Raw genomic sequence first — 27,778 nt, 5'->3', positions numbered from 1 at the left:
AACACACAAAACAAAAAATAAAACAAAACTGACCATAAACACTTTGAAGGACCAAAGAACAAGCCTTTAACAGATACCAATCAAGTATGTTTTAGGAGAGGAGATGAGAGAAAAAAAAGCATGTGTGCAATGAGTTCATTTTCAAAACAAACCTGTCTCTGTAGGTTATTGAAACTCCAATGACTTTTGAGTGCCACCATTCCACGTCTCTCTATCTGGAACTGCATGGCAACCCCAAGAGGTCCTTCAGCTCCAATCATCAACACTGTTCTTCCTTCCAAAGGAGCATCTGTTAAAAGGTTTTAACATCATCAACATTAGAACATACCCACTCCATTTTATCATTCAAATACTGACCGTATGGACCTTGTGGGATAACAACACCAATTGTGAATAAGGTCTTTTATACCTTTGAACAACTCTGTGAACATACTTACTGACAAGATATTTCCAAAACTAATGCCAATAGGCTTTACATTTAGAAATCTTCCACTGCAGCTGGAACTTGACAAAAACCCATTACTTGTATCTTGTGAGTTGGAAATTATAATTAACATATTAAACCTCTACTAGTTCTATCTCTGATACTGAGAATAACCATGATCCCATGTACAGCTGACCTTTCACCCCTACCTCTGAACCCCAGGGACTCAAATTGGTCTCTAGTTCAGAAGGTAGTGTGGTGAGTCAGCAGAGTGAGTCAGCCATTTTCTACTAAGTCCTAATGCCAAAATAATTTTGGTGCACTGAAGCTTCAGATGCATAAAACTCTCAAAATGTGTCGTGAGACCTGTATGGAGCTCAGCGTGCTCACTGATGTCATGACATTTTCACACTGTTGTCTTAAGCCTTTGTTACATACTATTTTCAAATGAGTTGTAATAAAGCATATGTCCACACTGGAATAAAAATCTTTAGAAAAATATATTGGCATTAACACATGTATCTGTTTTATATTTATATAAATCAGCAAAATACGTTAATGTATTTTACACCATCTGCCATTACACATAGAGTAATGTATACTTTATAGTTTAGTTAGTTTTATTCCATATCATCATTCAGAAATTCCTTGCATGTCCATGGCAATTGTCAGACACACAAAATATCAACAAAGTACAGAACAAAATACTTTACAGTTAAAGGCAGACATCAAACAGCAGACTCAACTAAACAACGTCCCAGTATTAACTCTGCTATTAAAATACATTTAAACCTGTAAGAAGAACTTTTACATTTAAATTAACTTCAGTTAGAGTCAAGCCCTTGCCAAACGAGTTCACACAATATATTTATCTTGTGATGACAGACTTAATCTGTCATCACAAGATAAATATCTCTTTATTTCATTGTATGCAGAGTTTATCTATCTCATGTTGGGCGAGAGATTCCTATTCTAGGTGTTTAAATGTGCATACACAGATTTCCACAGGCCAATCTGGCCAACTTCGAGTTAGCTCTCTGCTAACTTCATAAAATAAAAATGTTATTGGACTGAACGGATCAAATGCTGATAGTGAGTCATTTCACAGGGATTGTGTGACACACAAAACAATGGATCACCAACAGAGTTGGCTATGACTAAGACCATGACGTAAACGCGTCAAAAATGTTTTTGTAATTACTCTCACTGCCAGAAGGGGGAGACTAAAGTTCTGCACTCCAACTTTAATTTGGGCATGGTAATACATTCATGGTCAGGCATGAATGTATTACAAACTACAATTAGTTTGTACTAGCCATCTACAGTCTACAGTTAGCTTATTTACCGTACTTTTTATATGTTATATCACTGAGTTATCATGAGTTACAATAGTACCTACAATACTTAGTAACTACTTGGGACACTCACCATGTTTCTCCAGCAGATCCATAACAGCACTGGCTATGGGTGGCACCAAGCCTTTGTTTGGGTCTCCTTGGACCAGATGGCCCATATTCAAGTATGTTATCCTATTAAAAAGGCAAGAATGAACATATACAGTTTACTGAGGTTTTGTCATTGCAGCACAGCCATTCTTAATTTAACTGATTAATGATATTAATTACTTAGAAGGACCAGCTGTCATTCTCTTTATTTTCTATTAGTGAAAGCACATTTTGTTCTTACTCCCTGAGGACTATAAACTGAAATGAACACTGATGTTGTATCACAGTGTTTTACAGCACAACCTATAAAACTATATAAAATATGATTTTTTCTTTAGATTATTTGTCCTCGGCTGAACCTATTCCATTCAATTTATGAATATTATGAAGGGTGCCTTACTAATTTTCTCATTCGCTTGTCTGCTGACAGCACACATTCTACATTTACTTAATTCTGTGCAGCACTTTCTGATTTGGGGCTAATCTGACACAGCACGTGAGTAAATGCATTTATCTCTGTTCAGTGGAGAAACACGCACCTCTGAAGCTATATACCTACACTAAAATGTCCCCTTCTGACTCATGAATGATGGGCATACATATCAATCAAGAAAATATCCCCCAAAAGAATAGAATGTGAGAATATAAAACTACAGTTTTAAATGCAATGTTTCTATATTAGACCATATATATCTGCCTCTGCAGGTTTTTACCCATCTACGTCCTTCCCAGGTTTGAGTGTGTTGAGTACTCGATGAGTCAGGGAAGTAGGGGGAAGGTGGAGGTAGACACCATGCACCCTGGGGTCCTCATTCAGCTTCAACACCTCCTCTACAATCTACATGCAAACACAAAGAGACACAGAGACACACCCACAAAACATTGTTGAAAAATGTCTTGATTGCAATAGTTGAGGAAATCTAGCACATTGAACATACTGCTACAGACTGAGAAAAAGATAGTAGTCTTGTGAAGGAAGAAAGGAGAGGAAGGAAGAGCAAAACAATTTTGAAAATAACAGATAAAAGATGTGTGAAAGTAGAGCAGTAGATCAGTAGAGCAGCAGACTGCTCCAAGGACAGGAATCTGGATGTTAATCATCCACTGTCAGTTGAAAAATGCCTGAGCTATTCCGAGGAATTCCTTCTCTCTGTATGGATGTAAGGTCAACTTCCAGCTGAGAGAGAATCACAGTTGAGAAGCTGCTTCCTAATATCAATTACATAATGTTGGAAAAGTAAAATAAATAAAGTCAGACCTTAAGGAGTGTTAAAATCAATTAGAAAATCAAAGACTAGTCATGTAACATTGGGGAAATACTATGTAATGTTTTAATTTAACTGAGCTTGTTTTTACCTTGACACTCCCATCACATGCTGTATTAACAAATATCAAAGAGAAAGGTAAATCATGCACTGACTTGCTAAGCAATGCGGAAAGGTTAGAAGAGTTTGCATGGGCAGATCTTAAGGCGTTGGGGGATGTTCCAAGTTTTTCAACTATAAAAGCTTCACTTACTTCATCTTCACTGCAATTCTTTGCCAGACAAATCTGAGTGACGTTCAAGCCGATCTGTGGACATACATGTAAAGAGAGGGTGAACAGCTGGAACGGTTGCATAGTTTTGTGAAAAGAACAAAATGAGCAAAATGAAATCTCAATTTCACATTAGGAGAGAATTACCTTTTCTGCTATTTTCTTATTGGTTTCCAGCAAACTGTCATCTTCACCTGCCTTTGAGAACAAATTAGCAAAACACACACAGAGCTCAGTGCCTTCAGTAAAAAAAAAAGACTGCTTTATATTCAGGTGTGTCAAAGCTTTTCAGACATAAATTGACTCATTGGATTTAGACTGTTTTTGAACACAATATTTCAAGACAATATGCAAGAAATGTGTAAACCAAAGAAGGTCTTCAACTAATTTTACTTCTTACATTGGAATTACAAACCCCACAAAGTGGTTTTGTACTGTTTTAGTTTACAATACCTGTATAATGGCTAGCACAGGCTGGATTGTAGGATTTTTTCTCTGCAGAGCCACCAGTGCTTCCTTGGTACTTTGAACCACTTCCCTATGAGAGACAACAAACTGGTCAACAATGTTCATTCAGTCATTAAAGCCAACAGTTACCAGACATGGCTTCAACATACAAGTCAAACACCACTGATTTAGGCCTTAAGGATGTGTGGCTGCCTGTGTGGAGGATGACACCACAAAACATACAATTATGACTTCACTCTTCTTCTACTTTGTACATTAATCCATCCAAACTGATATAAAAAGAGTACTCACAGACAGAAAATATGAGTTAATGTTACAACCCAGAAACTCTCTGAGATAGGACAACACAATGCCAGTGTAATGAATAATAGTAAAGCCATTTATTGTTGAAATGGCGATCAAGAGTTTTTACAAACTTAAATGTTTGAAACGCAACTGAAGAAGAGGAGGACAGATTGGAACCAAATCAAAAACATTAATGTAAAGTTAACAAATGGAGCTTCTTAACAACTAAATTACTGGCTCATGGATACAGATTTTATAAACTAAATGCAAATGGGGGGGAGTTAATGTAAACATAGTCCACTACTAGCTTATCATGATCATTCCTTTACTACATTCCGCACGGTAACAGTGAGGGCTATTAAGAAACATTGATGCTATCACATACAGTAGAAATCTTACATAAAAAGGCCTATGTGCATGCACAAATATTCGCTCACATTGGGTTTTAACTTAATTTTGTATGAGCATTTTAACTGTGTTTAGCAACAAAGGAGCAAAGTTACATCAGCTGTCTGGAGACCCTCGGATGATAATCGGCTACACGTGCAAAACTGGCTGCTAGCCAAAACGCCGATGAAACAGGAAATACCGACTACCACCAGTTAGCTTAAAGATTCAGTAAAAATACCACTCAACTGTGTCTTTATTAAACAAAACTATCATACACAGACAGCCGAATGACAATTGAGTGATGTTTGGACAAATAAGGTTTGACATACACCTTTCCTCCTTACCTCAAACTACTGTCGCACTCCAAACCGTCTTCTTTTTGGGATTGTTTCCCAAAGTTAACAGCTAATTTTGGGTTGGTGCCGCTGCTAGTTGTAGCGCTCGCAGCTCGAACTATCAACCGACCGCTGGCAGTGGAGACCGGGGGGCATCTCCGCGACAAGCCGCTCACCCTGCCTCCTGGACGAGCTTGATGTATCCGCAGACTGCCACAAGCACTGCGAATTATGGACAGCTTCATGGTCGTTTCTTTGAAGATTTTAGTCGTAGTTTGTTAACTTGGCTTCTGTTTGTTCCCTGGTGGCAGCCGGCGAGAGAGTCAACCCCTGCAAGAGCGAGAAGTTAGTTCAGACAGGGTCCTGATGGGGTACGGTGTCTTCAGGGACTGTTGGAAATTTCACGCATCATGAGCACACGTGAATATGGTGACTCCCACAAGGAAGATGAGTAAAACGTGTAGGCGTACATATAACAACACAACAGACCGTTTTTTTACGGCCAGGACGTGAAAAATATTTCATAGCCTGCATCTAACCGTACATATTGAAAAAGAAGAATAGGAGACTGACTGTATTAATTTAAATTCCAATTGTATGTATATAGGGTACATATAACACTCTGCACAGTCCATTCTAGTGCTAAAGCACTGTTATTTAAGTATTTATCACTTGGGCATTTTGTCATATCATCTGTTTATTATTATCAATGGACAAGGGCAATAGATTATTCCGAGGAACACTTGAAAGCAGCAGCCTCACAAGAATCCTTCTGTTACGAGCACGCGCGTGCACGTGTTATACTGACCTAGAAAGGAGAGAGGGGGTCAACCCAGGACATTGGGTCGGTGGTCCCACTGAAGAATGAACTCACAATTAAATAAAATATAGTTTAGATTGCAGAGCTGTTAATATGCTATGTCACCATGAGTGAAGACAGCCAGCAGCCCAATTTACGAATGTAAAGATGCCACAGAGCGAAGAGAGAAGGAGAGGGGGGTGCCAAAAAGTTTTACTGCTATCTCTGCAGCATCACCTGCCACAACCAGCAAATTTAAGTCATATGAGCAGAGGATGATGGAGACCCAGCACATGAGAAACGCCTGCCTGGTCACACTGCTGCCACCAATGCAGGAGATGCCACAGGGAGCAAGCAGAGATGGGGGAGAAAACAGCAGACTTGCAGGATTAGTGTCACGCCCACTTCACCAGTGACTTCACGGATCACTGTTGCACCAAGGAGCACAAACTTGCTCCTCCTGTACAGTCTGCAAGAAACACTTCAGGACCTCCCAGATTTTTGTGAAGCGCTTGCAGTCCCAGGAGCACTGACATTAAAATGGAGAATCTATACAGGAAAGACATGGGCTGTGAGGCCAAACTGACTATCATGGACACAGACCCTTCCTTAAGCTTAAATAAAACATTAAAAAATTAATGTCAAAAGAGTTTGTGGATTTGATTTTTGATACAACTGCTGTTTATCTTAAGCTGTAATGCTTTGTCTTTACTTTAGATGAAGGTTGTAGCAATTATGCAAATATAACTTCCCATGCCTACAATAGAAATACTAATGGATGAAATAACCTTTATGCAAGCAACATCGCATGTTCAGAATTAGCCTTCTTAGGAAAATACGTTTTACCTACTTAAAATGACATATGAGCCAAAGACAGCAACGGCGTGATTTAATGATTATAATTAGGGACATATGGCTATCATCGAGATCTGTCTGTACACACACACACACACACACACACGATATCCTACACGTGGAAGTCATTTGGGCGTGGCTGGGGAAATATTTACGTCAGTTGAGCTCCACATAGGCCTATACCCTGTCACCTCCTCCACGACCACCAGTCATCACTGCCACCAAAACCAAGAATTAAATCCTTCAACATAGATCGTGTTTCAAGAGATAAAGTCACACTGGATGGTGACTGAAAAGACTCGGTTATAATAATAGATAAATAAGTGTGATTGACCCTCTGCCACATGTTCAGGGATTTCATATAGGCTACAATCTCAAACAGTTCTGCCACGTTTAATCCTGGAAAACAGCCATACCATTTCAGCCTGGCATTCACACAGTTCATAAACCCCAGCTGCGCACACCTTGTCTGCTCATCCAATTGACTCTCCTGAGTTTCAGCGTCACTGCAAGGCCAAAACCGACCGGATTTCATTCCTGAGTCACATCATTGCAGTCGCATGGCGTGGCGCAATCTCTGCTCCTAACAAAACCAAACTTGAATACCAGTTTTAGTACTATAGATAGCCGCGTTAAGCATGTAAAGCCCATTGTTATTTTGCTCACAGCCCGGACTGGTCGATAGGATGCCGCTGCTGCCACACCACCTCACATTAAAGCAAACCGTTTGATTTCTGTTCTGTTTAGATTACAGCAAAACCAGGTAAGAAGCCTTTATTTAATGCTGCAATCACTCAATGGAATGGAGAGAATCCGGTGAACTGGTGATATGGAAAAATGATAAACTTGAACCCAGTGGCTGCCTGCTTGGAGTCTATCATAATATGTGAGAGATTTGGTTGGTGATAGATACTCATAAGACCGGACACAAGCCTGGGTCCTAACAGAAACTTAATTAGGCCTACAGTTTTCAAAGGCATTCATTTTAAAGCTGTCAAAGTAACTTTATGTCGATTTTATGTTGTTTGTACCATGAATATTATATATCACATAAATCCTCAATTAAGAACCCTCTACATGTCTAGATAGCCTGTTACCATTAGTTTAAAACCATTTTAACCATGAGAAAGAGAAGTTGCAAATAAGATTAACAATTCATACAATCAAAGTATTAGTATTTAGTATTTAGTCAGTTGTTGGTGTAGTCTTATATGATTATCTCAAACTTGATAATCAGGGTCAAGATATCATCAAGTTGATATCATCATTCACTTCATGTTTCAGTATTTTACAATTTCAATATTTTATTGTCTAGATTTCAACTTTCAACTATATAAGTAGGACAAAACATGAAGAATATCTGTGCCTGAAGTACACTTGTTTCATTTTATTGCCTTCAGATGACATAATTGGCTACCTTATTTCACACAGAACATGTTTTAAGAGTACTCATCAAATTATAGAGATATTGCTGTATCTGATGTGCATTATCTGCAGAAACGGATGCCCCACTTTGATTTAAAGTTAAGACGAACGTCTGGATAAAGACGTCAAACAGATCACAAGTTAAAAGAACTTGTTTGGTGAGGACCAACACCTTTAACTATTCTGAGAACCTGTTAAACCAGTGCAGGTTGCTGGGAAGGTTACATCTGTAAGGAGAAGGAAAAGTCACACGTAGGGCTTGGTATCATGCAAAAAAAACAAAAACAACAAAAAACTAGTATCAATACCAGTACCCCTAAAGTGATACAATACCAATAGAGTACTTCATTTAACACCTTTTTTCTACTTTATTTGATACACATCATGGAATGGAAGCAATTTAAATTCAGTAAAATGCCACCACTCCTCCCCAGCCAAATGATATTTACATGAATACATTTTGAAAGTGCCCAATCATTTAAATATTTATTAAATAACCACACAAAACTGTACAATGAGGTATTATTACCACAGACTGTATGGTTTGTAAATACTGCTGTAGTGAGCTAATCACACGCCACATTAAATCATACCTTCAAGGTAGTGAGTTGTGGTACCCAACCCTAGGCTGATACAGTGGGTGTGTTTAACACTGTAAATCACAGTGTTGTTTTCTGCTTGGATTCTAAGTGTTGTCTGTATCCATTGACATTTTCTTGTGTCAACCTGTCTGTTGCTAACATTCATTTCCAGAGTGTGCTGTGTATATAAAAATATATATTTTTTAAATGTTGTTTTAAAGTAAGCCCACTTTACTGATCCATATTTACAAATGTATGTTAGACAAGGAGAGTTAAATTATCTTGACATCTGCATCCTCTTTCTGTTCTCCAGCCCAACCATGAGGGACAGACTGAGCCACCTGCAAGAAATGTCCAATGGCCATGTGGAGCCAATGGAGCCAATGGAGTATGCAGAGTCCACTGTTTCAGAAACCTTCAGTAATGTGGACCTGGAGGACGAGTTGCCCCATGAGGCAGTCGTGTTCGACAACAGCCCTGCTCTAGAAGAGGTCTTTGAACAGACACAAGATATCCACAAGGAGATCCAGCTCATTCGCCTAGAGATTAAAAAGCTTAATGAGCAGAACTCTCGCATGCTCCACAGCGTCACCACCATGAGCACTATCAAAAGAGACTCTAACGCCATTGGTGCTGATATAAAGGCTCGGGCAGAGGGCGTGTTGTCACGTCTGCGGGACATGGACGGCACAGCCCACAAGCTAGAAGAATTGCATGGCTCAAATTCCGCCATCACACGTGTAGCCAGAACCCAGTATGCTTGCCTCAGCAATGGTTTCCGCGATGCCATGTTTGACTATAATGAAGCTGAGATGAGCCATCGTGAGAACTGTAAAGCCCAGATCCAGAGGCAAATGGTGATAGTGGGGCGTGAAGTGACAGGTGAGGAGGTGGAGGAGATGATTGAGAAAGGCCAGTGGAACATCTTTACAGACAACGTTGTGAGTGAAGGGAAAACGGCTCGGTCAGCTTTGTCCCAGATTGAGAAACGTCACCAGGAGTTGGTGGAGCTGGAGGCTCGTATTCAGGGCATCCATGAAATTTTCCTGGACATCGCCCTGCTGGTAGAGGAGCAAGGCCCCATGTTAACCTCCATCCAAACCAACGTACAGAAAACAGATGAACACATACAGGAAGCCCTTGTCAAACTTGGTAGAGCCAAACGTCTTGACAAGGGCAACCCCTGTAAGAAGTTGTTTTGCGGTTGCTTCCCATGTTACAATTAGTAGCTGTAAAGTAGAGGGTGGGGTTGAGGAATGACAAAATAGTCTAGTAGAAGAAAAATATTGTATCTTGAAGACATTAACCTTTTTCCCCAGGAAGTTAAATTAAAGTTTAATAGAAAGATGTTTATAATGAGAACTGAAATACTGGGTTACACTTAAAAAAAAATGGTATTTAAGTAACCCATTGATGTCACAATGTTTGTATAAAAGGTTTGGGACAGGTATCTCAAACCAGAATTCAATCTGTCCTGAGGTATGATGCAGTCTTGAATCAAAAAGCATTTGAAAATATTTTTCATATTTTTAAGCCTGCTAGTTGTCACATGAGAAGGATTTACCCAATAACACAATGTAATGACTGTCAGAAATATGTTCATATATCTTGTAAACCCCAGTGACATGTTAATAAGTTGAATAAACATTTTTAAAATAAGAATTACTGTTTGACCAGATAACACAGATCAAATAATTTATCAGTTGACATCAAACATATTTAACATAAGTCTGAAAGAAAATGAAATGTTATAGTTTGTCAATATTTTCTGCATTTCTATGTAACGAGCTGGTCTGTGTTCACCAAAACTTGCACTATACTCTCCCATTAATTCCTCATATTCACTATCTCTTTGAGCTAGGATTTATCATCACAGTTGAACAGTTTATTCATCTTAATGTACATTCATCTGTTCCTGTCTGCTATTTTATGATTTTATGTATCATACTTTTCTGTTGTCTACCTTTCCTCTGTGGTGTATTGTATATTATATAAATATATTAAATACAATCTGGGTGTGGGTTTATCCGTCTTTAAACATGAAATCTACATAGGTTTAGAATTGGGTATACGTTAACACATTCATCAAGTTTTCACACAGTCAGACACACTAAATACTGGGCCACTTGAGAAAAGGAGGTTCTATATGTACTGTAGCTCTGACTACTGTACTGTATGAGCCAATATATGCCCCCCACCATTGCATGCATGACACTCGCATCAACAGACAGGTGTTCTTGCCTCTCTACAAACACAATGGCAGCATGTTCTCTATTAGTTCCAGTGCACTAAAAGTTAAGTCAGTCCTCAGATTTCTTTGTTTCATTTTATGTATTTAGCAGAATCTCTTCTTCCCTGATGTAACCAGAAACTCAACCAAATGATATTATCTCATGTCTGTTACCTGGCATGGGCGGTAGTCAAACACGCTGAGCATACAGCAGACAGGCAAGTTCCTTCTACAGAAAAGATGCTCTGTCAAGCTCCTTGGACTAAATAAATTAGAGTGACCTGCTGACGGGGTTATACTTGCTTCTAATATTGTGGGGAGCCAATCAGAAGAGGTAAGATACTTTGATTTGATGTGCACTTGATTTGTTGAATTGTACAACAGAATTGTAGGTGCTGTCTTAGCAATTGGATAATTAATGAACTGCTTTAATTTATAAAGCAGTTCACATTTGCAAAGCAAAAGTGCTACAAGACAAACAAAACGGAAACAAAACATAAACATCAGAAAATAATTAAAAGACAAAATATCTATTAAAAAGAAATGTTTTAAGTCCTTCTTTAAACGTTTCAATAGACTGTGGTGCTCTCAGCGGTTCAGGAAGGGCATTCCACAGCTTTTAGGTTTCCACATAGTTTTTAACAGTATGGTATGAGGAAATTGATTTTCTGCATTAGAGCACCAGTATCAGTTCCATTTTGAAGGTTTTTGTTGTATTAGGTTGACAAAGTGAATGTACGAGAAATGATGTAGTTGTATATTAAATGCATACGATTCATTTTCACTGTAGCCCTGTTTTCAAAAGAAATGAAATGTCTGTTTTTTTAAAATGATACTGTGTCTTCCTTGTTCCTGGTTTAAATAGAGACATTCCAATGAGCCACTGAGCTGTCACTGCTGTCATCAACACAAAAACAAAAAAAACTAAACTGATTGCAGATAAAGTCACCAGTCATTGTGTGTATCACTTACTGGACTCATAATACTGACATATAAACTTTTTCATGGTTTTGTAGATTCCCTGATTATAATTTTACAATGAACTTGCTCACACAATTACTCAGTGTTTAATGATTACATTTTTATGGGAACAACCCAACATGTAGAATGCATGTGATACTAACTTAGAATTAAATATTGATCTATTTAATCATCAAGACAACTTAACTTAAACTATATTTTTAATCATAACAACAACAGCAACATACTATGGTACAGGCATGTCCAAACTAGGGCCATGTGGCTGCAGGTTTTAGTTCCAACCAATCAAGAGCACACCATTTGACCTATCAGCTGTCTGAAGACTGAGATCAGCTGATTAAATGAAATGAGTTAAGTCTGGTGTGCTTCTGCTTGGTTGGAATGAAAACCTGCAGCCACATGGCCCTTTGTAGAATAATTTGGACGCCCAAGCTATAGTACATCACACCAAAAGCTACACAAGTGGTGAGCACAATAACCAACATCTTGTGTCTCTCAGGCAGAATGCGGGACATGCTGGAGAGGCTGCAAACCATTACTGAGGAACAGGAGGGGCAGGAGGACTATGAGCCCAACTCCTACGAGTATGACATGGACAAGGTGTCTCTGTCTCAAGAGGCGGTAGTGTTTGAGAACTCCCCAGATATAGACAGCATCCTGGCGGAGGCCCACTCCATACGCAAGGAGATCTCTTTGCTCCGCTTAGAGGTGGAGCGTCTGAGTGTCCACAATCAACGCTATGGCACCTCTGTCCACCGCCTCACCCTACTCAAAAAGGATTCAGACTCTATTGCCAGGGGGATCCAGGAACGTGGGAAGGTTCTGTATGCTCGCATCAAAGCTCTGAGTACAGTGAGTAAGGAGCTGCAGGAGAAGCAAGGTCCCAGTTCTGCTGCTGGCCGCATTGCCTGTGTTCAGTATGATACGCTCACCCGTGCCTTCCACGATACCATAGGTGACTACAACAAGGCTGAGGAAAGTCAGAGGACCATGTGCCGGGGGCGAATCCAGAGGCAGGCTTCCATTTTGGGGACTGAAGTCACTGATGACCAACTAGACGTGCTGGTAAACAAAGGGGGTGAGGGCTGGACCGAGCTGTCTGAGAGCTTGCAGACACGAGGTGTATGCTCATCCCGCTGGGCGATGTGTGAGATCAAAAGCAGACACAAAGATCTGGTGGAGCTGGAGGCCAGGCTGAAGGTAATCCATGACCTGTTCCTAGATATGGCCATGCTGGTGGAGGAGCAGGGATCCAGGCTCAATAACATTGAGGCTTATGTCTATGGCACCGAGGAGTATGTCAAAAGAGTCAACATTCATATCAAGAAGGCCCTACACTACAAGAGGAAAAATCCTTTTCAGTTCTGTTGTCCTTGTCTTCCATGTTGGAGACACAACCAACCTCTTTAGGATCTGTTTTTATGCAATTTTATGGATGATTTAAAAATGAAATAAACATTTATCTATGTATTGTAAAATAAATGTATAAGACCAGGGACACTAATGAGCACAACATGTAATGGTGTATTTCTTGAGTTGATGTGTAAAGCTTGAAATTAAAAGGTTGGAGTTACTGTATCAGCTGTCTAAAATTTGGCAGCATGTTCTCTTAGTTCCAATGCACTAACCCTAAGTTACGTCAGTCTTTAGCTTTCTTTGTTAAATTTCTTGACAGATAAATAATTTTCGTTATTCAACCCAGTCCCTTCTTCCCTGATGTAAACAGAAATTCAACCAAATAATATGCATCTTCCTTTAAGGAAGTATTGTATGTTGCAGTGGGAAGGCTCATGTCTGTCACCTGGCTAGGGGCGGTAGTCACACACGCTGAGCATACAGCAGACAGGCAACTTCCTTCTACAGAAATAAAAAGATGCTGTCTCAAACTCCTTGGACTAAATAAATCAGAGTGACACACATTGAAGAGGTTATACTTGCTTTTTATATTGTGGGGAGCCAAACAGAGGAGGTAAGATACTTTGATTTGCACTTGATTTGTATTTAGGTGCTGTCTTAGCAAAGGCACGTATAGACAATTGGATAATTGATGGGACTCCTATCTACTTAATTTGTGCTATACTTTTCAGTTTGGAATGACTCATTAGCTGGTCTTTAAAAAGAGGACATTTACATGTTTATATCATATACTGAAACAGCTTCTAAAAAAGTGTCCTACATTTTTAACTGTATGGTATGAGGAAATTGATTTTCTGCGTTAGATTATCAGTGGCAGATATTGAGGCAAGCACTATAATTTTGAAAGTTTTATGTAGCATTAGGTTGACAAAGTGAATGTACCAGAAACTATGTAGCTGTATATTAAATGCATACTATACATTTTCACTGTAGCCCCATTTTCAAAAGAAATGTCTGTTTTTAAAAATAAGATTGTGTCTTCCTTGTTCCTGGTTTAAATGGAGACATTCCAATGAGCCACTGAGTCGTCACTGCTGTCACCAACACAAAAAGAAACACTGATTGCAGATAAAGTCACCAGTCATTGTGTGTATCACTTACAGGACTCAATACTGATGTACAAGCTTTTTCATGGTTTTATAGATTCCCTGGATAATTTTACAATGAACTTGCTCACACAATTACTCAGTGTTTAATGATTACATTTTTATGGGAACAACCCGACATGTAGAATGCATGTGATACTAACTTAGAATTAAATATTGATCTATTCAATCATCAAGACAACTTAATTTAAACTATATTTTTAATCATAACAACAACAACAACAACAACAACAACAACAACAATATCTTAATCACAAAGTGTTTTCTGGATTAAGAGGATTTAGAGAATAAACATTAAAAAAACAGAAACCCATATAAACCCCTTCATGACATACAACAATTAGGAACATGAGAATACATATATGAAGCAGCACTGAGCCCATACATAAACAGATAAAAGTGAAAGCGCAAAATAAAATGAATACATTCATGTATAAATAAGTGAAATGTGGATAAAAGAAATAAGTTCATGTAGCAGGGGAGTCAAAAGAAATAATCATATATATATATATATATCAAAATTCAACAGGGTAGCCAATGAAGAATGAATGAATGAATGAATGAAGAATATCAATAAAAGATCAAACTCTTGAACATAAAACAGATACAAGTGCAAAATATAGCAGTGCATATAAAAATACTGAAATTATGACACTAATGCAATGACAATTACATCAAATATATTGCCATGAAATAGTAATATAAAGAGGATATATGAAAGTGATGCTATAATGGAAATGGAAAACGTTAAGTGGAGGCTGTCTTGTAAAAGTGAGCTTTAAGGAGGCACTTAGAAGCTGTAGTGGAGTCTGCTGATCCCACACTAGGGGGAAGCCTCTTCCAAAGCCGACAGGAATACTATAGTATATAACACCAAAAGCTACACAAGTGGTGAGCACAATAACCAACATCTTGTGTCTCTCAGGCAGAATGCGGGACATGCTGGAGAGGCTGCAAACCATACAGGAGGGGCAAGAGGACAATGAGCCAGACTCTTATGAGTATGACATGGACAAGGTGTCTCTGTCTCAAGAGGCGGTAGTGTTTGAAAACTCCCCAGATATAGACAGCATCTTGGTGGAGGCCCACTCCATACGCAAGGAGATCACTTTGCTCCGCTTAGAGGTGGAGCGTCTGAATGCCCACAATGAACGCTATGGCACCTCTATCCGTCGTCTCACCCTACTCAAAAAGGATTCAGACTCTATTGCCAGGGGGATCCAGCAACGTGGGGAGGTTCTGTATGCTCGCATCAAAGCTCTGGGTGCAAAGAGCAAGCAGCTGCAGGAGAAGCAAGGTCCCAGTTCTGCTGCTGGCCGCATTGCCTGTGTTCAGTATGACACGCTCACCCGTGCCTTCCACGATACCATAGGTGACTACAACAAGGCTGAGGAAAGTCAGAGGACCATGTGCCGGGGGCGAATCCAGAGGCAGGCCTCCATTATGGGGACTGAAGTCACTGATGACCAACTAGACGTGATGGTAAACAAAGGGGGTGAGGGCTGGACCGAGCTGTCTGAGAGCCTGCAGACAGGAGGTGCCCGCTCATCCCGCTGGGCGATGTGTGAGATCAAAAGCAGACACAAAGATCTGGTGGAGCTGGAGGCCAGGCTGAAGGTAATCCATGACCTGTTCCTAGATATGGCCATGCTGGTGGAGGAGCAGGGATCCAGGCTCAATAACATTGAGACTTATGTCTATGGCACCCAGGAGTATGTCGAAAGAACCAACGATCATATCAAGAAGGCCCTACAATACAAGAGGAAAAATCCTTTTCAGCACTGTTGTCCTTGTCTTCCATGTTGGAGACACAACTGACTTCTTTAGGATCTGTTTTTGTGTAATTTTATGGATGATTAAAATGAAATAAATATTTATCTATGTACAGTAAAATAAATGTATAAGACCAGGGACACTGAGCACAAAATGTCTCTGAAGCAGTTTTGACCATAAGGGGTGTTGATGTGTTGAAGCTTGAAATGACAAGGTTTGGAGTTAGCAGTAGTCTAAAATTTGATTTACAGTAAAATAACTAATTCTGTTATTTATTATTAACCCAATTGTGGGTGTAGGTTCATGGGAGATGTTCACATTTTAAATTGATGTAATTTTAATTCAGTTAAAAAATGTACATTTTGAGCAATTAATTGACACTAAATAAATACTGTTTTAGTAAATGACTGTCAGCTTTTTGTCCTTGCCAGCACATCAACATTGCATATGATTGCATCTTGGAAGAAGTGGAGTCATGAGAGAGATTGGCAGCAGTAAGGATGGAAGGAGAGTCGACATACTGCAATCAGGGGTTAAAGATGACATTAATTTAGAAGACATACAACTATACTGATAAAAATGATTCAAGTCACTAAATGCTTTAGCACTGAACTTACTTCATCATTTTGAAAGCGAGAAGAAATTTAGCCAGAGACATTAAGTAAACGCTAAAAGAGGATGAGACATTCTGTTCATATCTGGCAAGTTTGAATAAAAATGTGACTGCAATTATGGGCTGAACAGGATAAGTTAAAGACATGGTATAAGACTCGAAACATAGAAATATTACGTTTTGAGGCATTAAAAGTTAGAAATATTATTAATTAATTTAATATAACTTCAGACTGGAGAGCAGACATGTCACATGATCCACTGACATAGGCTGATCTAAACTACTTCCTGGGAGTAAGATGTATGTCAACAGATGATCCATTTAGTTTAGAGGAGGAAATATATACAGCAGTATGGTCCGTGTATCTTTTAGTGTATCTAAAAGAAATTTTAGAAGGCCAGTGAAAAATAAGTAATGGAAATAGGTATGAAATAGAAAAAAAAAATTAAATATATATGCGAAATAAATAATTAAATACAAATATATTGAAATCATAGCAAAAGCCACAGCCCCAGATACAACCCACCCACCCTCCTGGTTCCAGAACTCCATATCTCAAAAAATATTACACCTGTAATCCACGGAGGATAGTTAAAAGTCAACACCAAGCCTTTATTGCCGACTCTTTTGCTCCTTGGACTCGAGCTGTTGACAACTCCAAATAAACAATGTCCAAATATGATAAAACCCTTGCTCGGAGAGAGAGTGAATGTGGAGATTTCCAACGCGTGCCCAATCTGACAAGTTAAAAGGCATCCACGATGTATTCATTCATGTCTCCAAAGTTTCCTGGAACTTCGTATGCAAACTCCTCATGCATGACTTCGTGAGTGAATGTAAAGGCTCAAGTGCTCTGTGTTGGTATTTATCTTTTTGTTTTTGAATTTAAAGCTCGGCGTGTGGCAACATTAGCTGAACACCCTGTTATGTATGGCTGAAATTACCGTGTTATTACCGTAACCCGTTGTGGCGTCAGTTAGCACATGCTAACAGTATTAGCTGCAGCTTCCAGATAACATAAATGTAACGTTCGAGTGGCGACGATAGATATATTGCAGAGGTTCACAAGCCAATAAGCGGGCGTTTATGGCTTTTGGTTGCACATTTTATATATGTCATATGCACAGCCGAAGTTGTCGTGCTAGTTTGTAAAAATCGTGTTGTCTTGCCAACGAGCTAGCAAGTTCACTCGGTAAATTAAAGCAGAGACATTATTAAAGTTAGCCGCTAGTTTAGCTGCTAACACTGCGCTAGCACCGCCGTCCTCCTCACTGGTATTGCCGAAAGAGAACTGCTCTAATATTGGCGTTTCTTGATAGCTACGTGATTATTTGAAGATTAACGACAATTCGGATTATTTAATGTACCATAGAGTGGTTTTTCAAGTGGAATTGTGGCGGGATGCGGTGTATATACCAGGATGGCCGAGTGGTTAAGGCGTTGGACTTAAGATCCAATGGACATATGTCCGCGTGGGTTCGAACCCCACTCCTGGTAATTTTTTGCTGGTGTCTCGGTCAGCATAATTAAATTGCCGGAGACTATCACAACAGGTACAGTCAACAATTACTGATCACGGGTGGCATCGTGACATACCAGTAACACGCAAAACAATACATGGTATGTCGAACAGAGTAGGTAGGTTTTCCGGTTACTTTACCCGGCTTCAAACACAGCACTCCCACGGAGTTTGTAGTCGCAAATACCACACGAGCTTCCATACGAAGCGATACAACGTAACATGAACATTAATGAAAAAAGAATGTTTCAATTATCTACCGTGATCATTTAATGAAAGGCACTGTAAAATGCTCTAGCCTATATCAATTTTACCTTTTTACTAAATAGTCTACTCTTACTGAAATACAAATACGGTTATTGTATAGTGAGGAGTCTGTAAGAATGACAAGTGAATTGATCAAGACCAAGATCAAGACTGTAAAACAACGTTGTATTGAAGGTAAAACAATGCATGATAAGCTCAATCAATAACACGGTGATGTGCAAAGCAGCAGATAATAGATATAATATTGTGTTTTACAAAGTTGACTGTGACTGTGTTTTTTCTGAAGCACAAGCCCATCTACTGCTGGTCGATACTGTGAAAGTATCCGTACACTGGCATATTTGGTGAATGTGGAGGTGATTGTGGGGAACATGTTTATAAACTGAATAGGTGTTATTTAGCGCTGTATTTGAGTAGTAAAGTCCCTGAAGTGAACGTGATATATCATTTAGTAGTAGTTGCACCATTAGTACAGAAGAGGGCGCTATAAGTCCTTCTAGCGGCCTCTGGGCTGGAGTCCTGCATCAGCCCAGTGAAGGCTACCACACTCTCACCCCTATAATTTCATTGCAAGGGCGATGCCTTGGACACACGGACACCCAGTCATCTGCATCTGCCACAGGAAACACTTCACAGAAAATAGCTACACCTCTTCTGAAGCAGCATTCAAAGTTTGTTGTGCTGTAGTTACGTAGATCTGAGTAGTGCAGATGGAAAATAAGCCTTTTGAAAGCTCCTTAACCTGTTGAAATTCTCTTTATGTATTGGTCTTTTGTACTGCAGTGTTCACAAACACATGAAATGTAAATAAGCATCACATGTTTATCAAAAAAGCCCAGAATGACAAATTGCATTAGATCAATGTGTGTTAAGTTGCAGAGGGCTATCGGAGCCAGGAATACAGAAGACCTCATTTTACATATGAATCTGTTGGACGTACAGGTGAGAATTTCAGGTTGTCCCATCACTCCCGATCTACTCACCGTCAAACAAATATGTGTCACTTGATAGGTGTTCCAGGCTTTACAGAGCACTAATTTGTGAAATTGAGCTTCTTCTGTGAGCTGTGCGAGGAAGCATCCACAAAAGAGCCCTGACAACTGAGAAGAGGGAGGGAGAAGGACAAGGCCTTACAATAGAAGATCAACATCTCTACATCCCCAAAGCCACAGAGACTCTTTCCATGAGCCTTAATCTATTATTCAGTCCTCTCAGGTACTGAAAAAGTTGTTGCTTTTCAGGCCAACACTTCACTCAGTATAATAAAATGAAAGCTGATACAATACAAGTGGTGGTGGTGTGAGTGTTTATGCTAATGATATTTGCTGATCTGTTCTTATGATTATTTCTGTAATTTTTATTATTGATATTCCTATGTATGAATACTTTTGTTGAAAAAATTATGATTATTTGTTGTTCTTTTGTTGCAAATCTCTTGCATTGCATTATGTGCTATATACATAAAGTTCATTGACATATTGCACAGTACATTTTACTGCCCTATATTTGTTCACATAAGTTTTAGTTGTTAGTTATCTAATAGATTTACATACAAAACAGGACCAGTTAATAAAAACAGCTTATGATTCAGTTATGGATTTATCTACCTAACAGTGGATATGTATATGTGTTTGTATATATATATGTATAGCTTGCGTATAGTTCAACATTTCTCCACCTCAACCAAATACAATATTAAGAATTTGATTACATATTAATGCATTAGTCATAACAATCCAATGTTATAATACAACACTGAATCACATTAAAGCTTCATAATGAGTACAATTAGTTTTTATGTGTGAAGTACATTGCTGATACTTGTGTACTCAGGTACGCCTTTGAAAACAGTTATTTTTATTGGAATGGATTAGTTTATTTTATCATGATATTACTAGGCTATTTCAAGGAGCCAAATACTTCTTCAACCACTGTAAATAGTCTTCAACATTAGTGTGTAAATTTATAGGGCACATTTCAATAGAACAAACATTTTGGGTCGAATGGCTTAGTTTAAATAGTAAATTAATACTGCGTTTATACGGGAAAGAGTACAATCAGTTTGGTTTAAAGCATTTTGGGGTTTCTTGTGGGAATCACTGGTTTCCTTGGTGTTACGTCACGTGACGCCCACCGCGCCATGTTTCCATCTCGGCGTCGGGAAAACTTTTACAGCCAGAGGGAAGTTTACCACAGCTGTGCCAAGACACCCACTGCGAGCACCGCGCTTCCTGTCAGGACCTTCAAAGTAAACCTGATAAACGTAACGTGGTTAATTTGTGAAATGCTGACTGTTGGGAGGGAAGATAGAGTCAGTTCAAAAGCAAATGCTACATAATCGATTCACTAGGTCACAAAATTACGTCATGAAGGTAATTAAAAAATACATAAATACATTACAGGGAATGTCAAGGTTTTTATCAATGAGAGCTTTAAAGTAAACCCGTTATTAAACTGGTACTAGTGGTTGTAAAACTGCATAATTATTCCAAAAATATTTGTGGAAACCGACGATAATTTTGGCGTTAGTTGTGTGATTGTGGCACTTACTCGACATTTGGAAAAGCTCCACCCTTTAATTTTGAAGGATATACTTCAAAATCTCCATCACGTTTGTCTAATTGTGTCTTGCTTAACATCGGTGCAGCCAGAAGGGACTCAAATAAGCAATTTTGTTGTTACTAGGATGGCGAAGTCATGACCCGCCCTACTCTACCTCTGATTGGCTTAGCCTGATATTCTAACTCCAGTACTAACCAATCACACTCCTAATGCCTAAACCAAACCAACCCAACCAACGAAGGTAACATGTACTAACCAATCAGGGGCAGAGAAGGGTGGGTTATGTCTTCGCCGTCCTAGGAAAAAATAGAAAAGAAAATTGGCGTCAAGTAGCCAACGGGAACAAAGTTGTGGGACCTGAGTCCACAGTTGTGCCGTGTTCATCCGTGAAATGTAATAACAATCTACCCGTTACCAAAGAGACAGCCTGCCGTGTGCCTTTTAAGATTACGATAGTTGGGCTTTGCTTTGCGTTGCAGAAAGGCGTCTCTTAAAGCTTTTTTTTCCTGGCACATTGTGGAGACTGGATGCGCTTGAGGACGGTTCTCACTTACCACTCACTAGTTAGCTTTAGTTAGTTAAGAGGGAAGCCTCGTACCGCTTAAAAATGCCTTAAACTAATTGGATCAATGCACTTTTTAAACTTTTCACTACGCCTCACTTCATTAGTTTATCCACACTCTTCACGTTTTGGACTTGTTTTGAGGGACCACGTCTCCTGACTCCTTGGTGACAGCAGAGGTGAGTGTGTGATATGGGCTCTTGAAATGTTTCGGACATGTAATGTTGACCCTCATTGTATCAAAGCAACACAGCACAGCAGGTAGTTTACGGTTAAGTGTCCGTCAAAAAGTATTCATTAAAACATTGAAATTAGCTCTCAAACTATCAGTGTTAAACCAGAGGCTACACTACTGCCAGATTTCTAATTGCTTGATAAAAAAAGTTAGCAAGATCTAAATACTGCAACCACACCTACCAGATAAAACATTAACTACGAAAAAAACATTAAGAATTCAAGTCCCTTTATGTTTCTTTCATGCAGTATTGTATATATTATGTTTTTATTGTCAGGAAGGTGGTAATCTCATCAGATTAACACAGCAATGGAGTGCTTTAAATGTACTTGGTTGAAGGCGTTTACACCCACCTCTTGTTAAAATCAAACCAAACTATAAAGTACAGCACTGCTACACTACTGTTGAAATATACAGCTTCAGAGAGTTCAGGATAAAGTGGCTAATTGAAACCCTTCAGTTGTTTATCTCTGTTGTCAAAACTAGTACTAGCACATTGAGAGGAACTGAAATTGAAAAAGACACCAGCAAGATAGATGAGGCTGCCTTTTCCTTGAGTTTACAGTTGTTATTTTTGGGTCTTGCATCATCTCTCAAGAAGTGTATCTCACCATACAAGCACTGCCTGATAAAACTGCACATAAACTCCTTTCATGGTAAAACTAATAAGCTATTTGGGGAGTGATCATGGTTGAGGTTTTTTTTTTCTTCTTCTTCAAAGTGGAGCTCAGGCATTACACTGAAGCATGCATCAATGTGTAACTAATTTGTCTGACAAATAACCTGTGCTGTTACACTTTGTCATGTCACTGCACCAGCAACAGCAGCAGCAGCAACAATATAACATATTCATGAGGTCAAATTGAACATTTAGCACATATTGCATGTTAAGTCATGACTGGAGACAGAGCACACATGTGAAACTGAGAACCACAGGAAGAAGCCACAATGACATGTACTAGTTTCATCACATGACAACGGATTAGAAATATGAAGTAATTGCACATTTACCCCCTCCTAATAGAAACTCAGAGTCAATGGTTTGCTGCTGTTTGGAGTTAGTTTTTGATAACATTTAAACTGCATCCCTTGGTTGCATGATGCTAAATCTTATCAACTGATACCCCTGATTCACTGCAAGAGTCCAATATTAGTTTGTTTTTACAGGAACTTGCCAAAATGTTCTCGTGGACATACGTGTGATTACAATCAGCTGTGTGTATTTATTGAAATGTTGCTGACTATAGAAACATCAAGACTTTGAGGGTCTATGATGGTTACCGGGGGCCAACCCAAAGCAAAACAAACACACATAAACAAATGTCTATGGTTGGCCGAAGACCAATTTCCTCTTTTACTTGACACTTTTTGGCTGTTTCAACCTCAAACTGACTTAATTGGCTTGCTTGTTGCCGAGGCGTTACAAAAGTCTTAACCATGATTGTCAGTTATTACAGCATCAATTACAGGATTTCATTTTACACATAAATCAACGCAGAGGCTGTTAACCTGAGTCCACGCTGTGAGGCTGGTTTGTTTCCTTACCAGTGATGATGAGTGGACATAGAAGTGTCCTCAAACAGCTGTCTCAGTAACCTGCATGGTTCTTCAAGTGGTGCAGACTCTTCTTGAATCTTACCCACAGTGTGTTTGAATGTTTTTCCTGTCTAACACCTCATCACCTACACACATTCTTTTGGGATTAAGTCACATTAAAACAAAAAGATATGGGTGGGCATGAATGTGAATGTGGAAGTTGAGCAACTACTGAATTGAGTGCACGTTTTTAAGTTTTGATTTTCACTTTCAGGTGCAGAAAGAGGGCTGTTACACCTTGTGTCAAGAGACCTGGCACTATATATCACACCATTTCACCGATTTAAAGCATTGGATTAATTAGTTGCCATGGCGTCGCATGGTGACATTGCAGAGGGAGGAGCCAATGACGAGTTCAACGACATCATCAAGTGGAGATCTGGTATGTTTTTAATAGATATGACCATTGTTTGTGTGGTTGTTTTCAGTTTGGGGTGTTTATTCCACTCAAATAGTCACACACTGTGTAAGAATATGTGTCCTTGATATGATAGCATATCACATAAGAATGAACAATATGTCGTACGTGCATAAAAGCAGTGAGTGAAAGGAAACAGTGACAGAGCCAGAAATCCTGTTGTGCATGGTTAACCTCAGTTCCCATGGAGGCAAAGCAAGCACCACAAGCACAAAGACAAGCAGAGATAGTAGATATAGTAACGCGTTTGCAAAGAGGAAGAGAAAGTAACAGAAAAAGGTGACCAATGGTAGCAGAGAAAAAGAGTAGAGACAAGAATGTAGGGATGGGTCTAAGGAGCCGCACCTTGTAAACCCTTTCTCAGTGGATCATTTCATTGCATAGGTTAATCTTTTATAGACGCCAGCTGTAGAGAGAGAGAGAGAAAGAGAAAGAGAGAGTGAGAAACAGATAGACAGACAAACAAGTTGTTGTTCTAGACAGACTGCTTAATACTTTGTTTGCTCATGTCTACTAAAAGACCTAACTCATTGATGCCTTAGGAGTAGGATTTCACATTGATTACACTGAATTAAGATGGTGTTGATGTGACAATAAATAGTGGTGTGAGAAAATAAGAGGGAAGCTAAACCATTTTAAGGCAAGTGTCTACCAAAAAGATGTTGGTATGCTAACAAGCACCCATCTACTTAATTTGTCAGGACACCAGTCTTCACATGAACAAAAGTGCACTGATTACTATTTATGCATCAAATTAATATAGAGCTGTGATAATGTGATAATTACAAAACAAACATATTCCGTGCATGATGGTAATGATAAATTCATAGTGAATGAATGAATGAATGAATGAATGAATGAACACTTGTTACAATAGAAAAAATAAATGTAGCAAAGGAGATGAAGTGAAGTTTGCATTTCAAGATTCAAGGTTCCTTTTCTTGTCATTCAGCACAGCATCAAAAATTCAAATCAGAAATAGATATATAACTGAATAAATAATTTATATAATTAATTTCTGGACATTGCACAAGTATGTACAAGATGTGGAGAATGTAAACATCCACATAAATACATAATATTGCACATTTGCATAACAGCTGTCTGATTATGGATGAGGGAAAAAGACAGATCACAGTCAGTAAGTGATGTGTTATTGTGTTTAGCAGTCTGATAACAGCCGGGTAGAAGCTGTTAATGAACCTGGTAGCAACACGTTCAAACATTGATGACCATCTATGTAAACATGTACTGAAGTCATAGTCACCATACGGCAGGAAATCATCGCTTTGAATACAAATGATTATCTGTGCTTTGTTCCACTCTTTAAACCACTAACTTCATTCCACAGACATTTCTTGGATAGTGTGACTTGTAATGTAGTGCATTATGACAAAAAGGCATCTTTACCCAGTTTCAAAATGTGCTGGCTTGTGATTTTGTGATGTCAGGGTTTCGAAACCTGTCTGACAGCCTATGATGAAGTCCTCCTGCCCACAACTCATCTGTCCTCTCTCTCTCTCTCTCTCTCTCTCTCCCTCTCTCTCTCTACTGTGTTGTTAATCTTTAAACACAGCAGAAAAAGTATGAAGAAGAGTGTTTAGTGTTTTTATCCGTCCTAACTGGTCCATGTGCCAGCTTTCCCCGCCAGCCCAGCCTCAGAAAGCTGGCAGAATCCGTGCCAGGAATTCCACCGTGCCGACAGAGTTTGTAATTTACAACGCTTGTCTACAGACCACAATGCTTTTCTTACAAAGATTCAGGTTTCCTAGCAACCCCAAAAGTAATGTTTTCTTTTATGGCAAAGAGGGGAAAATTTAGCAGCGTAGCTTAGCCATTCACTAAATCAACCCACAAAATACTGGAGAGCACATTTGCGTCAATATAACCTGCAGACCGTGGCTCAGTGATTTTTAAAAATGGAAATTAGGTGATCTATTTCATAATTTAGAGACAGTAGTGACATCTGTCAAATCAGTTTAAACCACAGGTAACAGCTGCAAACTTCAGAGCGCAGAGACATATCGAGAAACATCTTTTACCAGGACACGTGGCCCATATATGACTCCCCCGCCTCTAAATAAAACACCTGCTCTTTTTTCCATTTCACACAATTCACGGCTTCACAAATCAAAACGCTCTCAAGTGCTGAAGCTTTCAAAACTGTAGAAACAAACCTGTGTTTTGCCCGTGGTGTCCGAGTAAGAAATTGAGACAGGGAAGACAGATGATGAGAAAGGGCTTTGAGAGGTGATTGACAAGCTTGTGTGTGTGTGTGTGTGTGTGTGTGTGTGTGTGGGGTGGGCAGGTGGAAGGATGTTTTCACAGCTGAGACGAGCCTTTGCGAGAAAAGCATTAGCGCACTTGTTCATGTGATGTCCGTGCTGGCCACCATGTGTGTGTGTGTGTGTGGATGGTTGACAGATTTATTCACAGTAGCGGATCCTCTACTCACGGCGTGCACAAACACAAACACACACACACACACACACACACACACACCTTAGTCCTGTCTGTTTGTCATCTGACTGGCAGAAAGTTATTGCTGATCTTGTGGAGCAAGTGAGCACATTCTGTTATTTTAAAGCCCCGGTTTAGTTATTTCAGCCGGTGTGAGTTCCATCTGTAAACCAGCACTAAAGTGAGATCATTGTTAGTGTGTGTGTGTGTGTGTGTTGTTCTTCTGCCTCCTGTGATGGAGGTCAGTCCATTCCACAGACATGTATGTGCACTCAGGCCTTCTTGAGGGGCGTGGGGCATGGGGTGGGGGGTGGCGGCTCATGTTTTTTAGCGTGTCAAATTGTTACGTAAGCCCACAATGGACCAGGGAGAGAGAGAGAAAAATGTTTAATAAGGGACTGAGGGAATAGGGTGCTGGGTGTAGAGCCTTGTGAAGCTGGAGAACACAACACATCTGGGGAAAAAAAAGTCTTTTAGCAGCTAGGCAACGATCCTGTCCCTGTTTTTTATCAGCCAAGCAGAGCGACAGGTTAAAAGAAACACATTCGCAACATCGACCAGTTGTATGTGCTGAACAATTTATATCTTTTTTTCTTCTATTTTCTAAACATCAGCACATTAATGAAACGAATGATTTGTTACAGCCCTAAGATTGACCTCCATAGGCTGTTGATGTGTGTGGCACCGCAGCTTTAAACAGGCTGAAACAGATGTTACAGAGTGCTTGCAAACACTATTTGACAAAGATCAGCTTGGGTTAGCCTATAACCCCTCCAACCCCCCCCCCCCCCTCTAACCACCCCTCCACACCCCTACAACACTATCTACCTATCTTGGCTGCACTTACCCTCCCCCAGCTCATTCCAGAATGCAGACAAATGTGAAAGGTCAAATATCATCCACAGGGTTACGGGCTGTTGTTTAACATCCATTACACAATAATGGACACTCACCTGAGCTTTTTTTTTTTTTTTTTTTTCTCCTTTTGGTTTATTTGTCACCTGAGAGCTCTAGAGGGGAAGAGCTCTCTCAAAAAACACACGTTCAGAGCTCTTGTTACCTGACCTGCTCTTTTTTTTCTTAATCTCTCTCCATTGTTTCTGTCTTGTGTCTGCTCATTATGTGAGTGTCTCTTCTCTCACGGTCCTATTATTATTTAGTGTGTATCTGAGCATTTGTAAACGCAAGATCAACATTGTCACTCCCATACAACATACTGAAAGATTACAGCTCATCAGTTTTACCTGTTGAGCTACACGCAGGCCCATCTACTTAAACATTATCATTTGGGTGTGACGCTTAATATAATGGAGAAAATATTGTTGTATCTAACAAGAGAAGGGGAATGTGATTGTGACTGCACACTGAACAGAGGGTGTGGAGGGTGTGGTAAGAGGATTTTTCTGAAGACTTGTCACCATACTAGCTCAGCTACATGTCATGTATGCTTAATTCTAGCCTTGGCCTCTCGTAACAGGGTGGACCGTGCAAATGGAA

The 27,778-nt window shown here is 39.5% G+C and overlaps 5 protein-coding genes and 1 non-coding gene across 7 annotated transcripts in view; 5 read left to right on the top strand and 1 right to left on the bottom strand.

The window, feature by feature from the left end:
- The window catches only part of mthfd1l (methylenetetrahydrofolate dehydrogenase (NADP+ dependent) 1 like), a 37,655-nt gene extending 32,527 nt beyond the window's left edge, over nt 1-5,128 (bottom strand). The window contains exons 1-7 of the mRNA XM_053337177.1: nt 4,893-5,128; nt 3,859-3,943; nt 3,553-3,603; nt 3,388-3,441; nt 2,583-2,707; nt 1,853-1,953; nt 153-289 (exon numbers count right to left, since the gene is read on the bottom strand). Of these exons, the coding sequence (XP_053193152.1) occupies nt 153-289; nt 1,853-1,953; nt 2,583-2,707; nt 3,388-3,441; nt 3,553-3,603; nt 3,859-3,943; nt 4,893-5,128 (789 nt within the window). The remainder of the gene's footprint in view (nt 1-152; nt 290-1,852; nt 1,954-2,582; nt 2,708-3,387; nt 3,442-3,552; nt 3,604-3,858; nt 3,944-4,892) is intronic.
- A 3,735-nt stretch (nt 5,129-8,863) lies between these two features.
- On the top strand, nt 8,864-9,769 carry stx11b.1 (syntaxin 11b, tandem duplicate 1). Its single transcript, XM_053337181.1, has one exon. The coding sequence runs from the start codon at nt 8,864-8,866 to the stop codon at nt 9,767-9,769; it is 906 nt and encodes a 301-aa protein (XP_053193156.1).
- Nucleotides 9,770-12,258: 2,489 nt separating this feature from the next.
- Nucleotides 12,259-13,164, top strand: LOC128376838 (syntaxin-11-like). The gene has a single exon (XM_053336692.1). The coding sequence runs from the start codon at nt 12,259-12,261 to the stop codon at nt 13,162-13,164; it is 906 nt and encodes a 301-aa protein (XP_053192667.1).
- A 2,042-nt stretch (nt 13,165-15,206) lies between these two features.
- On the top strand, nt 15,207-16,094 carry LOC128376837 (syntaxin-11-like). Its single transcript, XM_053336690.1, has one exon. The coding sequence runs from the start codon at nt 15,207-15,209 to the stop codon at nt 16,092-16,094; it is 888 nt and encodes a 295-aa protein (XP_053192665.1).
- Nucleotides 16,095-18,076: 1,982 nt separating this feature from the next.
- trnal-uaa (transfer RNA leucine (anticodon UAA)) lies at nt 18,077-18,159 on the top strand. Its single transcript has one exon. It is a non-coding gene; the product is annotated as a tRNA-Leu (tRNA).
- Nucleotides 18,160-21,353: 3,194 nt separating this feature from the next.
- Nucleotides 21,354-27,778, top strand: part of utrn (utrophin) — a 178,977-nt gene continuing 172,552 nt past the window's right edge. For both annotated transcript variants that reach the window (XM_053337172.1, XM_053337171.1), the window contains exons 1-2: nt 21,354-21,751; nt 23,618-23,785. In XM_053337172.1, the coding sequence (XP_053193147.1) occupies nt 23,713-23,785 (73 nt within the window). In that variant the 5' untranslated portion in view covers nt 21,354-21,751; nt 23,618-23,712. The remainder of the gene's footprint in view (nt 21,752-23,617; nt 23,786-27,778) is intronic.

Source organism: Scomber japonicus, chromosome 17 (genome assembly GCF_027409825.1).
Source record: "Scomber japonicus isolate fScoJap1 chromosome 17, fScoJap1.pri, whole genome shotgun sequence".
Classification (NCBI taxonomy): domain Eukaryota; kingdom Metazoa; phylum Chordata; class Actinopteri; order Scombriformes; family Scombridae; genus Scomber; species Scomber japonicus.
Note: the sequence above shows the minus strand (reverse complement) of the source record. Positions and strands in the feature narration are given on the sequence as shown.

Coding starts and splice junctions, on each gene's coding strand:
- LOC128376838 (XM_053336692.1), top strand. CDS start 12,259: ATGCGGGACATGCTGGAGAGGCTGCAAACCATTACTGAGGAACAGGAG.
- stx11b.1 (XM_053337181.1), top strand. CDS start 8,864: ATGAGGGACAGACTGAGCCACCTGCAAGAAATGTCCAATGGCCATGTG.
- LOC128376837 (XM_053336690.1), top strand. CDS start 15,207: ATGCGGGACATGCTGGAGAGGCTGCAAACCATACAGGAGGGGCAAGAG.